The 13,884-nt window shown below is 49.7% G+C and overlaps 1 protein-coding gene across 1 annotated transcript; it reads right to left on the bottom strand.

The window, feature by feature from the left end:
• Positions 124–7,392, bottom strand: BSX (brain specific homeobox). Its single transcript, XM_021375777.1, has 4 exons — positions 6,894–7,392; positions 5,762–5,958; positions 4,664–5,595; positions 124–1,102 (listed from the first exon to the last, which is right to left on the bottom strand). Exons 1-3 carry the CDS (start codon positions 7,159–7,161, stop codon positions 5,359–5,361), a joined length of 702 nt encoding a protein of 233 aa, XP_021231452.1. The 5' UTR covers positions 7,162–7,392; the 3' UTR covers positions 124–1,102; positions 4,664–5,358.

Genomic DNA, 13,884 nt, shown 5'->3' with positions numbered 1-13,884 from the left:
TATTTAAATACTAAACCCATGTGTATTTATATGATGCTGCTTTGGGAGGGATATATATATATATGTATTTATGTATATATATATAAATACATACATATATATTTTTAAGTCTGATCATGACCATCTACAGACCACTTGGAAAGCACTGTATTTTTTTTTCCCCCAGGAAAAGACATTATTTGCAGCATATGTGCAAAGAAAATCTTTTGATCTGCCTCAATACTAATGCAAATTCTTCCTGCACCTAACAGATATGGTGGCACAAAAAGGGACCATACAAGTAAATGATGAGCATCCATCTGCTTAAAAGCAAAGGCCAAAACTTAATGTCTTTCAAATTAGGAAGGCGAAGAATTTAAATAAGAAATAGGCTTTGAATTTTGCATTAAGTATTCAGGGAGAGATTTAGCTGGAGTAGAACCTGCCTGCTGTAGTCCCGTGGCTGCTGCACAGCTATTTGCAAAGCACGGTGTTATTCACCACGAGCACAGGCTGCCTTTACAGGGGCAGAAGCGTATTTGTGTACACCACACAATGGAAATTCTCAGCATTTACTTGGCAGGCCTCTTCTACTTGCCACCATTCCTTAATGTTTTAGATTGGGGAAGCGTAGAAGTGGAGTCAAATAATTGTTTTCAAGTCAGGAAGGCATACTGGGTAGTTCGTCGTTGCTGACAGGTGGAAGCATTCAACACTTTCATAGTACCTATACCAAATTGGAGACCCCAATTTGGGGTACTGTCACCAGTCAGCCTTCTGCAAACAGAAATCTCTGATCTTTCTGAGGTTTTGGGTCTTTTCTCTGAAACATATCACTCCGAGATGGAGGTTGCAGTAAAAGGTGATCCTGGATTCCATCGTTCCCCCTCTTCCCTGCAGCGTGGGAGGCTCTGAAAGGGCTCAGAGGAAGCTGAGGGCTCCAGGCTTTACCAGGAGGACAGGAGCTGTGTAGAGGTGATCCTAGAGGAGTCAAAAACCTGGGGACAGTTCCACATAGGAGCAATGGTGCTGCAATCACATCACCTTGGCATTTCTTTCAGAGACGATCAATTTCAGCTTCCTACCACCTTGCCCTCAATGGGTAGAAACTGCTCATGGGCTGCTGTGACAAAAAATAGACCATTTTATCACTTGAAAACATGAAATAAGGCATGAACTTAAAAGCCATATCCCAACATTATGGCACTAAAGACAAACTGTTACAGGTGGGGATTGTAAAACAGGGTGAGAGCACATGCAACTTCTGCGGTCACGTCAAATAGGCATCGACAGGCTCTGATGTCCCAACTGGTCACAAGCCAATAGTTTGATCACTGCTCATCTGCATTTAGGGACTAATGCTATAGTAAGTGGTATCAGCACAATTTATGCCTTGTCTTATTTTCCAGGTTGTCCAAATCTACGAGCTCTCTTGCATAAGAAGTAGGCATGTGAGGAAAGGACTGATTTTGGTGACTGCCTCCATGGTGCGAGGAGCAGCTCTGGAGGCACAAAGTCACAGTGATGGGTGAACACAGGGAAACTCCACTGGTGACAGCTGGCAAGGGCAAGGTAAAGCAGCCTGCCTTACACAAGAGCCTGCTTTGAACAGAAGTGATGCTGAGCCAAAAACCTGGATAGAGCAGATGCTAAGGAAGCATCCAGCAGCTCAGCAAGAGCTTTGTGTAATTGTGAGCAGGCAGCTGCAGGTAGCACCACGGAGCTGCTGTTCTGTGTGTCACTAGGAGCACTTAAGGGTTTGTTGCAGCAGTGGCAGCAAAGCCACCGTGCTGCACAATGGTGGAGAGTGTGGGGTCTTCAGGAGAGCAAGGTGAGTGGTCTCAGCAGAAGCTGGACGAAGGGAAGCGCAGAATCTGGGCAGCTTGCTTTTGCTCCTGGCATTTCAGAAACCTCCATCACAGAGTTAGAACCAACTTCTGCCTTGAAAAACTGCACAGGCTGAAAGGGCACTGCAGTTCTTGCTGGGATCACCCTTCCTTCTCTTAATCATACTCTCTGTATCCTCCTGCCTTTACCACCAGGTGCAGCACATTGCTACTGCTGCAGCAGCACAGAGCACATCGGTAGCTGTAGTCATCCCATAGCAGTTCCAGCAATGGAGCTACAGGTGTTTCATCTAAGCTTATTATGGTATAGAAACGAGACAAATCCAAGACAGAAATAAGCCACTTTTAAGCTGAGTAAGACCATCCAAGCAGGAGTTTGCAGTTAATTCGGGTGCTGCTGTTTGTTACTGTGACTAGAGAGGAAGAAATGTCACCATCAGCTCAGGAGGCTGCAACGCTTTGTGTTCGTGGTCAGCACCCTGCTCACCTCCCCCCAGCAGAAACTTCAGGTTGCCAATGGAAAGAAATCACACCTTCCATTTCCCAGCAGAGAGAAGGAAGGAGAGGAAGTGGGTAAAAGAAATTTACACCGCCTCCTGGATCGCTCGCTACGCACTGCCACAGGATTGTACACCGAGTGAGGGCTCATGGTGCTTTCAGGGCTGAGACCACCTGTGCTTCATAGTAAGATTTTGCAAATAATTCTCCATCCAGCCCACATATTTGATAACGTGTGACTGGAGCATTGCATTGCTCTGGCCGTGGAAGGAAAAAACCTGAGTTGGGAGCACTTCCCTGTCCCTTAGAAGTTAAAGATGTCACAAGCAGCAGAGGGGGAAATGCTCAGCATAAAACAAACATCAATGGGAAGATTTTATAGATCCATCTACATTGTATTTAATGAAAGCAACCACAAGCATTAAGCACTTAAGTGTAAATTAGATTAACAGGAAACAATTTCATTAAAAAAAAAAAAAAAACAGAAGAATCCTGAATTAAAATCAAGGCGGCGGTGAATATCTTGAAAAACAGGAGATCCACCACGATCGATTATTTCCTGCAAGCCTTTCCACCCAGCATTTCCCAAGCAAGGATGTAATATTTCAAAGAAAGAAAGAAGGAGAAAAGCCAGCTCCGAACAGCCTCCATCCTACCCCTCAGGGAGGGCACACAGGCAGGGCAGGGAAAAGCCCGCAGCTCTCCCTGAACAGCACAGGACCAGGAATACAATCTCCTTTCACTGATTCTAGGAGCAAACCTCAGAAATAGGAAAGCACAGCGGCTCCCCAGCGCTGCCTCCTTCCCAGGACACTCTCCCCTCTCCGAGCACACCGTGACCTCTTCCCAAATGCGTGCCCACCCCGTTCAGACACCGCAGGCTGCAGCCAGCCTGGAAGGAGCTGCTTGGCACTGACACTTTCCTTCCTCTGCCTCAGTCTCAGCCCTTGTTGGTACCCAAATCTCTGGGCTGAGCAGCCCGTTCCCAATCCTCCCATTATCTGCAGGGCTCAGTGTGCACCACGCAGCATCCCGGCTGGGACGGCGACTTCCCTGGGTTCGGCTGGTTCGTGCTCAGCGTGGATTTGTCACGGAGGTTATTAGCAAGGAGCAGCTCTGGTTTTAAACATGGTTTGATTTCAAAGCGTGATTATAACACTAGTCAAGCGTGGGGAGGACAGAGGAGTATTTGGGATTAATGTATTTTCTTTTGATCAGTGCAAGCACGTTCAGAAGTGAGATCCGGGAGCTGCAGGCGCGCGTGCCCCAACCCTGCAAAGGAGATGAGCAGCAATTTTGGGGTGCTGGGTGCAGTGGGACACACGGGGCTGCCCAGCATCTGATCACGCACCCGGACCGTGCTGGGGCTGACACCAGTTCTCCCAGTGCCCGCTGCAAGCCTTGCAACGAACGCCCAAAGGACAAAGCTGCCCATGCATGTGTGCACCCTGAACTCCTGCTGCCCGTGCCCCCACTGCCTTCACTCCCTCTGCCTTTTTTCTTTGCCTTCTTGCCCCAAAATATTGCCAAATATTTTTATTTGGCTTTAACACGGCTATCAGCGTCTTCATTAATAGTAACAGCAGCAAACAAACAGTTCTTTGCACCAGGAACCGCGCACAAATGCACAGAGACGGGATTTTTTTCTCTCTCCTTTTTCACCCAGGCGCAATTTTTTTTAATGATTCCTTCCACCCCCTCCTCCCAATATTCTTTCCCACTAAACCGAAGGGATTTCTCTCGCATCTCCAAGCACTCAGCAGGCGAATACACCCGGACGCAGCCGCAGCTCTAAGGGCTGCGGGGGGGAAAGCGCTCGGGTCGAACTCCTGCGTTCTTCTAAGTGTTATGGAGATGAGCAGCACCGCAGTGTATTCAGACAGATGTATTTAATGAAAACGACCGTCCGGAATTGTTTTTAAATATAATGCGAAAGACAGCTAGCTATTTTCCGCGTCCATGATTGAGCGCTATTTTTCCCCTCCCTCCTTTATTATTTTAGATGTAAAAACCATCAAGGGAAATCCACGGAAAGGAAGGGAGCACGCAGGTGTCAGGCGCCTGTATTTTCTGTGTTAATGAGGGACGCAGTTTCCCTACACAAACCCGCACGCCCTGTGAGCCGAAATACCACGAGAAGTGCAAGCGACACCAGGAAACAGCATCTACTTCTCGTTAAAAAGTGAAAAACTGAAAAATAAGAAGAACCTAAGGAGAAAACCTCTGCCCCGGGGCTGTGCCGAGGGCAGCCCCAGCCCCCTCGGGTCACGCGGAGCCCCCACTGTGCCCCCGGCGCAACTCAACCCATGGTAAAATAAAAAGAAGAAATCTGTATTTACCTGGAAATTAAAACCACTTCCCCGGCAGAAAGGTGAAGGCAAAGCGAGCGCGGACGGCGGCTGCAGCGCGGAGCTCGGAGGCTGCTGCGGGAGGAGACGAAACGGGAGCAAAGGCTGCAAGCGGGGCTCGTGCAGGGGAAAGCCCGCAGGTGCCCCGCGCCTGGAGCCGCGGAGGGATCACGGCTGCGAACAGCGTCTCACAGCCGGGATGGGGTCATTCCCGCTGCTCCCCTTTCCCTTCCCATCCACGGATGGGAATTAGCGGAGCGCTTCCCCCCGCCCCAGCTGCCGCTCCGCCGCGTGGTCTGAGCGCACGCGTTCCCTGGCAGCGCGGAGCCGCTCAGTAACCACACCACGCAGCCACGGAACACCTTTATTTAAAACCGAGGGGACTTCGGGGAGCGGAGAAAAGTCCGAGATTTCGAAGGGAAAGGGGAACTCACAGGAAACTGGTTGTCGGTTGGTTTGGTTTTATTTCTTGGCTCTCCCTCAATGGATTTCCAAGCAAAGTTCAGGCTTGGGGCGACGCTGGGATGAAGCCAAAGGGGCGAAAGGAGCCCTGGGGTTTTGTTCCCCCCCCCACCCCGCACCGACACCAAACCTCGGCCCCTCCGCTCTCAGGCAGCACGTGGGGCTGGGGGCGAGCTGCGGGGCCGGGCAACGCCGCCCTAAGAGGGAACTGAGCCCCCGCGCTCCTACAGACGGTGGGGGGCGGCGAGGATGTCCCCCTCCTCCAGGATGTCCACCTCGTCCTCGGGGTCCTGCAGCAGGAAGGGGCCGGGGGGGCCCTTTCGGGGCTCGGCGGCGGCCGGCTCGGGGAGCTCGGGCTCGGGGGAGCTCTGCTCGCGGTTCTCCTCGTGTTTGGGGTCGTCTTGACTTTTCCGCAGCTGTTTTTTGTGTTTCATCCGCCGGTTCTGGAACCAGGTTTTCACCTGGGGGGGGGGGGGGGAACACGAGGTGGAAAACAAACAAAAACCAAAGAAATAAAAAACAAAAACCAAAGGAATAAAAATGTTAAAAAAGAAAGGAAAATTAGGAAAATAAATAGGAAAAAAAAATAGCAAATCGGGGGATTTGCTATTTGCTGCGGCCCCGTACCTGGGTCTCGGAGAGGCTGAGAGCCGTGGCCAGCTCCACCCGCTCGGGCGTGGAGAGATAACGCTGGATCTCGAAACGCTTCTCGAGGCCGGAGAGCTGAGAGTCGGAGAAGACGGTGCGGGCTTTGCGGCGGCGGCAGTGCTTCCCGGGCAGCTCGGCGTGAGCGTGGTGCGGGAACAGCGCCGGTACCGGCACTCCTGCGGGGACACAGGGCGGGGAGCCGGGCTGCGGCCAGCCGGGCAGACAGCAGCGGCTCCGCGTGGGCTTTCCCCGTGCCTCTGCCCCCCGGACGTATTATGGCTCGGTTGTTTTGTCTCGATTTTTTTTTTTTTTCCCCTTTCCCTTCGTTTATTTCGTTTCCGAAGTCGTTTCGCTTCTTTTTATTATCACCCCCTATTTTTTTTATTGCTTTTTCGTTTCTTTTTAGTCCATTTTTATTTTGCTTTATTTCTATTTTATTCGCCTTTTTCTTTTTTTTTCTTTTTTCTTTTTTTTTTTTTCCTCTCTGAAAGCTCGGGGCTTCGCCGTGCTTCACCTCCTCAGCAGGTGCGGCTCAGCCGAGCTCGGAAGGGAAGCGATCACCCTGCGAGCAATTAAAACCCAACGAAATGCACCCAGGAAAAAGTGGGGAGACGGGAGAAAAGCCGAGAGAAGGGCGGGCAGGGGACAGCGGCCACACGGAGAGAAACTTCAGCCTCCCGAGGAGAAACTTTGGAGGAAGCGGCCCTGGGAAGGGGACGGGAGGGCGCGGAGAGTCTCCTCCCGGCCCGGGAGGGTCCGGCATTGCCCCGGCGCTGCTGGTGGACGTGGAAAAGCGAAGCCCGGTCCCAGTCCAGAGGGTCAAAGCGTGGAAAAAGCAACGTTCTGGGTTCAAATATAAAAATAGTTCAAAACGAAATAAACTGGCAGAAGGGGTGAGGGAAACCCTGGAGTCGCTGGGCTGAAGATCTCGGCTGGTTGAGATCGTCGATCCCCGCGGGCGAAGCCGAGGGCTCGGGAAGGCAGGGACCCGCAGGGCTCAGGGCCACGCCCGCAGCCCCGAAGCACGAACCCGCTCCCTGCGCGGGGCTCAGGACCCTTTCCCCATCCCACGTCCCCAGGCGCGGGCTGCCCCGCCGAGCCCCGCACTTACCCGAGGTGGTGAGGAAGTAGGGGTGGTGGTGGTGATGCTCCGGTTTGTGCAGGGCCGGGTGAGGGTGGGGAGCCAGCAGCGTCGGGGCGGGCATCAGGGGGTACCCATAGTCCAAGAGCGGGACGCGGGAGGCCAAGGAGCCGGCGAAGTGCTCGGCGGGCACCTCCCGCAGGGGCTTGGGCTTGTGCAGCAGGATGTCCTCGATGAAGAAGGAGGTGGGCCGGGGCGCGGCGACCGGGTGCACCGGAGAGGTGAAGTTGAGGTTCATCTCGGAGGGCCCCGCGTCGGGCTGCGGGGAAGGGAGAGAGCGGGGCCGGGGGCCGGAGGAGAGAGGGCGGCCGGCTGCGCGTCCCGGGCGAGGAGATGGGAGGGAAAATAAGAGGGACGATAAATAAGAGTGAAAAGAAATAATAATAAAATAATATTAAGAAGAAGAGTCATAAAAACGATCTCCCCCAGGCAGAGGGATAACGGGGAGAGCCGGGGGACGCGGGGCGATGCGCGGAGCGCTGCGCGGCTTTGAGGCGCGGGGCCGGGGCCGCTCCGAGAGCCAATAGCGAACGGGCGGGCGGGGGCGGCGCGGAGGGGACACGGAGCCGCTCCGCTTCCGCGCAGCTTCCCCCACCCTCAGCCCCTTCCCCAGCGCCGGGCTAGGGGCGGCTTCCGAAAGGTGTTGCGTTTGTTTTCCGTTTTTTTTTCTTTAAACGCCAAAACTTGGGGAAGAAATAAATCAGTTGCGCTTTCCCGACCTGTGCCCTGCTCCGCTCCTAACCGGTCCCCACGCGCACGCCGTGTGCCGTTCTGCTTGTTACCCCAGCGGGTTTTGTTCCCATCCGTTCCCCACTCCGCGTTCTGCCAACATTTTTTTTTCCCCTCGGTCTTTCCTCTGTTTGTGTTTCCCCCCCGCCCCCCCTAATCTGTAACATTCATTTCCCCGGAGTCAATTTGCTAAAATGAGGGTGATATACCACATCATAGCCGAGATAATTTCGCTTCGCATCTCGGAAAATTGCTCTAATTATTGATGTTAAACTCGGGGAAATTAAAAGAAGGCACTTCTCCTTCATCTCCTGATTTTAAGCTCTAATTTGTTGAAATCGAGTTGTCATCACAATTCCAATCACTACCGTTAATAGTAAAAGTGTTCTAATAGAGCCAGAATTCGCGCAACCCATGCTATTAGATAATTAAGAAAGATGTTAGAAAGGCAAGTGCTAATCCTTGGGCACACGGACAGCGTTTCCATCTGATCCAGCAGGTAGAACAAATTAATTACCAGAATCAATTAGTCCTAAAAGTACAGTTCTCCAGGAAGTGTAAGCCGCGTCTTCCATATGGATGAGCTGGTAAATGGTAAATAGATGAGGGGGGAAAAAAAAAAAAAAGAAAAACCTTTAAAAGAATAGAAACGGCAAACACTGGGAGTCAAGGAGGCTGCAACTCGCAGCGCCCGACTTTTCCAGCGCTGCCGTCTTCGCTCTGCGGCCGCTGGGCAGAAGTGTGCAGGTGCAGGGCTGTGTGCAGGGACTGTGCTGAGCGGGTGCAGGGGGTGCGGGCACCCCCCGGCCCCGAGCCCCTTGTTTTCTTAAGAAAACAGCTCATAGAATGCTCTGAAAGCTGTTAAAATAGAGATGGGTCTGCTCGTGCTCGCAGCATCCATTGGTTGCGCTTGGCCAAAACTCACAGGTGGGGCTGCCAGAGGGTCTGTGCGCTGCCTGGTGCATCTACAGGTGGGATTTGGGGCTTTCCATCTGTGCCGACAGGCAGTGCCTGTACCAGCTGCACACACACCTCGTGCTGTGCGTGCCCTGCCCACACGCAGGAGGGCACAGTGTTCTCATGGCACACTTGTGAGATATCTCTGCACATTTAGATATATACACACACGCACACATTTATGGGTGCCCGCAGCAGTGCTGGGAGGGGGCTGAGCTGGAGGCTGCGCTCCTCCCACCACGGAGCTGCCCGGGGGAAAAAATAAAATCCAAACCGTGCTGCAGCATCCCTTCTAGAACCGCCCGTCCCCGCATCGGGCCTGGGTTTCAGCTGGCGGGTTGAAAATACGACCGGCTGACAACTTTCTCCGAGGAACAAATGAGTAAGGAGATAAATTATCAGTGGGATGAAAAGGGCCACGTGCCCAAGTTGTTAGTGCAGGGAGCACAGCCAGGGGCGGGTAAGCCGCTTGCCTGCCCATTTCATCAGCTGGGATTGCTTCTCCGTGGCGGCTGGGGCTTTGCTCATCAGTGCTGTGTGTGTGGAGTTGTTATTATTTGTAAAGAAGATTCGGAAGATTAAAGGTGTGTTACTTGAGCCAGATTGGGTCGCAGCTTTGGCCTCCCCCTGGGGCCAACTCCAAGACAAAAAGCAAAAGCAGTAATGCTCCGTCTGCAGGAAAGTTCCCCCAAAGAAGGTGACCCCAGGAAAGAGAAGCTCTCCACACTGCATTCCCCACTACCTGGGATTTTCACATTAACTCTTCTGTGACTTCTTAAGACAGAAGCGTGTGCCGGGCAACTCCCACCCTCAGCAGGCGCTGATGGCAGGCTGGGCTCTCTGCTCCTGTTTTTCCCCTTTTGATCCATTTTTACAGGTCCCCACAGCAATGGGTGCCCAGCAGCAGGGCTTTCCCAGACAAACACCCTCAGCCCTGGAACCAGTTCCAGAATCCCAGTGAGTCCAGCTTTGCTCGCTGCCTGCTTCCATTTCCATGGAGGGACGACGAGCAGGATTGCTTCTCAATGCTGCATCCTCACATCCCCCCCAAGCATGTGAGGTGTGTGCAGCATCCCGGCCTGCAACCCAAAATAATTCATCTCTCCTCCAGAGGCACGACCCTGTGAAAGCAGGTAGCCATGCTGCTGTGGAGTTGCTTGGTTGTTTCTGCGATGAAATAAAATGATCTCTGCAGGGTTAAAAAGTTCTATGCATTGCTAGCAGTGATACACATACCCCCCCCTAGAAATGTCTACAAACACACGACTTAATGCGTTATGTTGGAGTGCTGTACCTACACAAATGTCAGCGGCCATTATTTGAACACTGAAGATCATTTGAAGGTGATGTGGGGAAATTTTGCACAGGAAACATAGGTTTGTTTGACCCTGGGGATCAAGGTTGGTGAAGCTGTGCCGGTGTTAGCTTTATTGTGGTGTGTTGCATTAGGGATAAATTTGGTGCAGCTTAAAAATACAAACACTTACGTTCCTGTAGCTCTTGAAGAGGCAGGGCAGCTTGGGAGCCCGGCCCTTTCATGCCTTTCAAGACAAATCCACTCAACAAGGAAAGGTTAAATTAAAAACAGACAGCCTTGATATGTTCAGAACGGGAGCCTGGATGCAGGAAAGAGGTCTGAAGAGCTCGGTTTGAGCGGCCACACGCGTAACCCGCACAGAGGGCTTTGAACACAAAGCGCGGCTTAATGGAGAATGTTCTGTGAGCGGTGCTGCGGGCAGAGCCTCCCCACCCTGAGAGCAGTGCCTCTACCCAGGCCTTGGGGCAAAGTGCCTGCAGCCACCCAGAGCCCCCCCCCATCAGCACCCAGCTCACCTTCGTCCCAGCCTGCTCTCCTCTGCAGCTCTCCAAACCAGCATCACGGTAATTCAGCTCTAGGGAAGCAGCACAGGGCTGCTGGTGCAAGGTGGAAACAGTGAGAAGCAGCTGAGGCTTCTATCGCTCCTGATAACTACAAGAATTCGGGGAGAAGAAGGGAAAATGACATCATGCATGGGCAGATATTTAGGCAGTAAAAGCATAGGTTGTGACTTCCATACACAGCCCTCAAACCCAAATATTTATGCATGGTCAAAGGGATTCTGTTCCTAAATCCAGAATTTTGCCTTTGTGCTGAGAATCTGCCTCATCTGGTAGTCCTGACTATTTTTCTGAATGGAGAGTACTTACATAAAAAGAAGGAAAGCATTAATATCGGCAGCTTAGGTCTGAACGCTTTGCCCAAAATAGTGACTCTTACTAAGAGCTAGAATCTGTGCAATCTGTTTAATTATCTCAAATCTGCATGCAACTTCAGCTGCGTATCTGTACTACTCCAAAACACAGCAAGACCATTCTTTTCTTTCTTCTTTTTTTTTTTTTTTTTTCCCCTTTCTCTTTCATGGCTCAGAAATTGGGAGGGAGGCTTGGAAGTTTCCCTGGGACCTGCTTTCAATTAGTGTTCTCTTCATTTGGTTACACAGCAATTCTTCCTCATCGCGTGGCCAACCCATGGGCATTGCTCGCTCCCCCGAGACCAAGGTGATTATTTCATCCAAGACCATCTGTACTTTGGGATCTCGGCTAATCCTTTGCTCTCAAAAAAATCCATTCTCGACGCTGTTGCCACTGCTTTGCTGTTGCCTTTAGCACATTAATGCTCCTTCGTTTTCTTTCATTCCAGCTGTGTAACAATCATCGACACGACTCAACGTTTTGATTCACTTTTTTGCGCTAACAATTCAGAACCTCCCTTGTTTCTCTAATTTCATGGCTTATGAACCTTGCACGTCCTTGCTTTTAACTTTTGGGGCAGGGTAATCCTCCTTTTCCCTTTCTTATCCATTCAACCTTTATTTTATTCCCTTTGTACTCCTACTGCTCTTGGTGTTTTTTTCCTATGATTATTTGTTACGCTGTTCCTGTAGCTCCAAGTTCCTCACAAAAACCTCAGATGCTTTTTCTACTCAAAGGAATCGTTTGCACGTGTAATCCTGAGCCTGATCTCAGGCTGGCGTAAGTCAGGAGTAACGGTACGAAACAGCACGTAAAGCAAAATGAAGCAAATTCTTTGATTCTTTTCAATTCCACTATTTAATTTCCAACTGTGAAGTGCCTCATTCTGAAGTCTTACAAATAAGAAGCACAAAATAATGGTGCACTTCAAGGTTAGAGGAAGCTACTGTGGCCGTCCAGCCTGACCTGAATCACACACACCAGAGCCACATCCAGGAACTCCCATAGCAAACTCCTAGAACACACAGCTGGTGGGATAAAAAGATCAGTTGTCTAACTCTAAAAACGATGTTTGATCCATCCTGATCTGCAGATGGCAAATACTTACACGTAAACAGAGTGAACGAGCACTTTTCTCTCTTCCCTACATCTCCAGCAAGCACCTCCACTCTTCTGTGTTTATATCTTGCCCGTCTCCATTGAAGATCTGCATCTATTTACACACAGCGCTGAGCTTTTGCAGGTATGATTCAGCCTTCAGTTGCAAGATCAAGCTCTTCTAGCAAGCAGATCTTACTGACCACTTAGGACAAGTCTCAACACAATGACTTCATTTTTCCCACTGGTCTAAATACACAAGCTGCTGTATCATCTCATCAGGATAAACAAGATGCAGACAAATGCCGCATCCTACACACACCTCTCACACTGCGTGTGTCACACACACAGTGACAGTCACAAAGTGATGTTGCCTCAGCTGATCATTTCACCAAAAGAAAAGGAATCGTTCTACACTGCAAGACAATTAAACCTTTTCCTTTCATGTTTTGCTCCAACCAGATTGCAAAACTAGTTGGACCTAGTTTACAAAAAAGATAACCTTTTTGATGTTCAAAGGAAGAGATTGGTTCCATTACTTGCATTAGTCAGAGCTGTCCATGCTGTGGCCTTCAGAATAAAGGGAGAAATGTACTTTAGAAAGATCTGAGTAACACGCTTTACTCAAAACATTTTTGTATTATATTGCTTCTTGACTGTTTCAGCTTACTCTGTATCCGTGCACTTTATTTTAAGCACTCCAGAAGTGGATGACAGGTCTGGGGGAGAAAAGATAGAATCCAGCCAGCGTCCAGCAAATGCATCTTCAAATAATGCTTTAAAACTGAAAATTACATTTGAAATGGCATTTTCTGCGTTTCCAAGGATGAAGTATTCAAATGGCGATAGATGGAATATAACATTGTCTGACGTTAAAAACGCTTTCCATGTTTGTCAACGTTATTTTCAGATGGAAATACTAAAATGCTCTTGATCACCTGAAACAAGAAATGATGCAGATGGGTGCCTCGTAATACATTAGGAAGTTAATAGTTGCATGATTTTTCCACACCTCAAAAATACTTCTTCTTTATTTAGTTTTGCAATATTAGATTCAGTGCAGCTCTCCCTTCCTCATTCGGTATTTTAATATGATTTCCTACTAAAAGAAATGAAGCTTGTACATCCCTCTCTACCTCTCCTCTCTCTATTTACCACAGTAATGTTTTAATATATCAGCCAGATTCAGTCAGATTACTTGGACAATTAGCAGTCTTGAACACAGACTTTCCCAATATGTTTCAAAACCAGGTGGTGGAATGGAGGAGAGTAATGTTGTTAGCACAGCGTGGGCTTCATTCCCTAAAGCAGAGGACAGCACAGCCCCTCAGCACTGACCTTGCACTCTCCTGAAGGCTGGCAGAGGTGGAGCATCATCCTCTATCAGCCCTTAAAGCATATATGTGCTCCAACAGGAGGAACAGTCGCTTTCTGACAAATTTCACTGGACTCCAGGATCAGTTTTCTTCTTGCACATATGCTAAACAATCCTGTAGGTGGGCTAAACATATTCCTGATAACAAATGAGTTGGATATTACAAATTTTTCAAGATCTTCCTATTTTGGAAAAAAAAATCCTTAAATAACAGAGTTAGGTACGTTTTTTTAGGAGAAATGTGATGGAACACTGTACAAACTTGGAAATGTGCTATGATTGCTTACGTTTGGGATGCATGAATTTGATTAGTTGTTGTTGACTTAGCTTTCACCCATTTGGTGTTTTTAATAACGAGTTACGGGGTCTCCCATTTCATAAATATGCCATCTACTCTTCAAAGCTGATGTTAGAAATTCTCAGCACTATGCAATCATAGATGCAAAGAAAGAATTCGTTCTCTGCCAAAATCTGCTTTTGTTTTCTGTTGACTTTAGGGGGATCAAGACCTGGCATTCATCAGCCTACAGCCGTCTTGGCAAATTAGTTCACCATTTGTTATTATACATG

The sequence above is a fragment of the Numida meleagris genome, chromosome 23 (genome assembly GCF_002078875.1).
Source record: "Numida meleagris isolate 19003 breed g44 Domestic line chromosome 23, NumMel1.0, whole genome shotgun sequence".
Lineage (NCBI taxonomy): Eukaryota > Metazoa > Chordata > Aves > Galliformes > Numididae > Numida > Numida meleagris.
The sequence above is the reverse complement of the archived record's forward strand: the minus strand, read 5'-3'. Positions and strand labels throughout refer to the sequence as shown.

Excerpts from the sequence above, each read along its gene's own strand:
- BSX (XM_021375777.1), bottom strand. The coding sequence starts at position 7,161 with ATGAACCTCAACTTCACCTCTCCGGTGCACCCGGTCGCCGCGCCCCGG. Across the intron at positions 5,959-6,893 it reads CTACTTCCTCACCACCTCGG|GAGTGCCGGTACCGGCGCTG; the intron begins GTAAGTGCGGGG and ends GTGTCCCCGCAG. Across the intron at positions 5,596-5,761 it reads TCAGCCTCTCCGAGACCCAG|GTGAAAACCTGGTTCCAGAA; the intron begins GTACGGGGCCGC and ends CCCCCCCCCCAG.